Source organism: Trachymyrmex cornetzi, unplaced genomic scaffold (assembly GCF_001594075.2).
Source record: "Trachymyrmex cornetzi isolate Tcor2-1 unplaced genomic scaffold, Tcor1.1 scaffold175, whole genome shotgun sequence".
Classification (NCBI taxonomy): Eukaryota; Metazoa; Arthropoda; class Insecta; order Hymenoptera; family Formicidae; genus Trachymyrmex; species Trachymyrmex cornetzi.
The window spans coordinates 30,265-33,117 of NW_017296364.1; the positions used below are offsets into that span (position 1 = coordinate 30,265).

The 2,853-nt window shown below is 29.2% G+C and overlaps 1 protein-coding gene across 1 annotated transcript in view; it reads left to right on the top strand.

Moving 5' to 3' along the window:
* The first annotated feature begins 1,422 nt into the window (after window positions 1–1,422).
* Window positions 1,423–2,853, top strand: part of LOC108759247 (uncharacterized) — a 13,683-nt gene continuing 12,252 nt past the window's right edge. Inside the window, exon 1 of the mRNA XM_018504593.1 lies at window positions 1,423–1,488. Within this exon, the coding sequence (XP_018360095.1) occupies window positions 1,443–1,488 (46 nt within the window). The 5' untranslated portion in view covers window positions 1,423–1,442. The remainder of the gene's footprint in view (window positions 1,489–2,853) is intronic.

Below are 2,853 nucleotides of genomic sequence, written 5' to 3' on the forward strand. Positions count from 1 at the left end.
TTATATCTGAAGAGGGTCTAATACAAAGACCGAAACACGTTATATTTTGTTATGGAATTTTATGTAATAGAATGATTTAATGTAATAGAATTTTGATTATTTTTTAATTGTGCGTTAGTATTGACTCTTACATGCCTTGTTTTATATTTGATTTTTATTATTATTAAGAGTCCTTTACAAATATTATTTATTTATGTAGATAAGAAATTTCATTGTTTTTTCTATAAATAACAATTGGATATTTTTTCATGTGACATGGTTGAATTGCGAGCTTAAATTCTTCAAATATACGATTTGCTAATTCCTCCAAAGGTTTTCCTGATTGATGTAATTTTTTTTTTATTTTTTGCATATAATTTTCATACTTGAAACAACTGAAATTATCTAAAGAACCGAAATTGTCTACATCTTTAGTAAGATGAATGAGATTATGGACATTATATGAGAGATACTCTTCACCATAAATATTCCCATAATTCGAAACAAAATACAATAATAATAAATTCGCATAGTCATTGGATGTTACGCACAGTTGTGGATCAATCAGTATTCTTATAGCAACACTAAGACAAAGAAAGTGATCATAACAAATTGGAGATAATATGGACTTCATAACAACAATTCCAGTATAAAGTAGAAACTGACGTAATTCTGTAGCTTTCCATCTGTCAATGTCTTGTATAACTCTAGGTTTTCTTGCAAATTCCAATGGAATATAAGGCTTAATTACCATTAAATAGCGCGAAACAAAATTTACACACTCCTTCGATAATCTAAAATTTTTACTTCCGCTTTGCCATATTTGTAGCAATCGTTTTGTAACACCTAAACAAACTAGATGCATGTAATCGAGAGGAATTTGTGATACCATTTCAATAGGAAGTTTTTCTAAAATTGAATCACCTGTATGATGTTCAGGTTGAGAACGATTTTTAAATGTCTCATCAGTACGAAAAGTATTATGAATTTCTGGAAAGACTACTCTATTATGAACGAAATCACCTTCTTGTGTACATTTGGGACAAGAAAAATATCCTGTATGACTTTTCGTGCATGTAATGAATGCTCTAGCTGGAGCATCGCATAATATTGCACCAATAGCAACTGTATATTTCTTGTCTGAAACAGTTATTTCACTTTGTAACAGAGAAGTAAAATCATTAACGAAATAGGTTAAAAATTCGTTTACATCACTAGGCTTGCATATGCCATGGTATACACCGATAACGAATGGTGATGTGTAAATATTTATTCCTTCTATTGATCCCATAATATGCCAAAATTGACTTGTAGAACTTTTACAAAGTGACAAGCCATCTATATTTATGTTTAATATAATCTCATTTTTCTTTATAAATGTAGAATATATCTGTATGGATCGCTTAAGAGACGAAGAAAGATCAAAATGAATGTAACGACCGTTGGCTACCGACTTAATATGCATGGACACATTTCGTGGCGTTCTAAGTAGAGCTCGAACATCATTAGGTACTTTTAAAAGACTACATTTTTTAAGAATACGAAGTAATTCGTTTGCAGTGCTATGTGGAATGTTATAATTGACAATTAACCTTTGTAAATCCGTCAATAAATTATTTTCATTATTACAATCAGAGATGCAATCGGAGATATTTGTCATTATAAGTGTGTCATTGTTTGATTCAATGTCACTGTTTGATTCAATGTCACTGTTTGATTCAATGTAATTGTTTGATTCAATGTCATTGTTTGATTCCATATATTCCTCATTGCTATTTGTATCAGATTCTACTTCAAATGATAATTCATGAAATCCATTAGAATCGTTAAATAATTTATTATTTGTATAAGACATATTGCTACTTTATGTGCATACCGCTTCTTCAATATTGCATGCTTTATTTGACATAGCTAATTGTAAAAAGTCCGAATTTACATGTAATAAATTTATTTCGCGATTAATTAATTGATTTTTCCGTCTTTTGGATAAATATCGTATGTCCTTCGGCATTATAACGTAACTAAAAAATATATATGTATCTTGATAATGTAACAGATTTAAAAATATATCAATTAAACTTATAATAATATAATGTTATATATTACAATATTTATGAAGTATGTGTTTGATGATTCAGCATACAACTGTTCTATAAATTCAAGATTATCCTTCGTTGCGAAAGTTATAGCATATATAAGGAGTTTAATGCCAAAGAGTACATCATTAAATCCCTTACAGGACTGAACGCGCCTTATATTTGCTATATGATTGCAAAGCCTACATTCTACAATATGCTGCATTTTGTTTCCTGTTTTTTGTCTTTTGTTATTTTTTATATGTTGTCTTTTTGCCTCTTATCCTATGTTTTTCATTTTCTATTGTCCGAGATAAAAATTATGGTGTTGTTTTACAATGTGCTTTTTGTTTCCTGTTGTCTCTTGCTTTTTTGATCAAGAAGGCAAGAGACAAACAGCAAGAAACAGGAAACAAAAAAGCACATTGTAGAAAAACCATTAACGAACTTAAGAAGAAACGAGAAATGGGTGGCAGGAAATATAATTGTCAATAAAATGATTGCAAAGAAGGAAAAAAGCAAGACGTAAAAAGCAAGAAACAGGAAACAAAGAGAGCATTGTAGAATAGGCTTAACAATGAAATATACATATAACCTCAAACTTGTAGACAGATGTATTGTGAAGATTTCATTAAAGATATTTCATTAATATTATATAATTTTTATAAATAAATATTTTATGTGACTTTTTGTAGTATCTTAATGCAATATTAAATTAAAGATGCAAAGATTACCTCGGATAAGAAAAATATTATATCGCTGTTTGTACCGCCTCGTGTTCGTCTGTTCATGGAGAGAG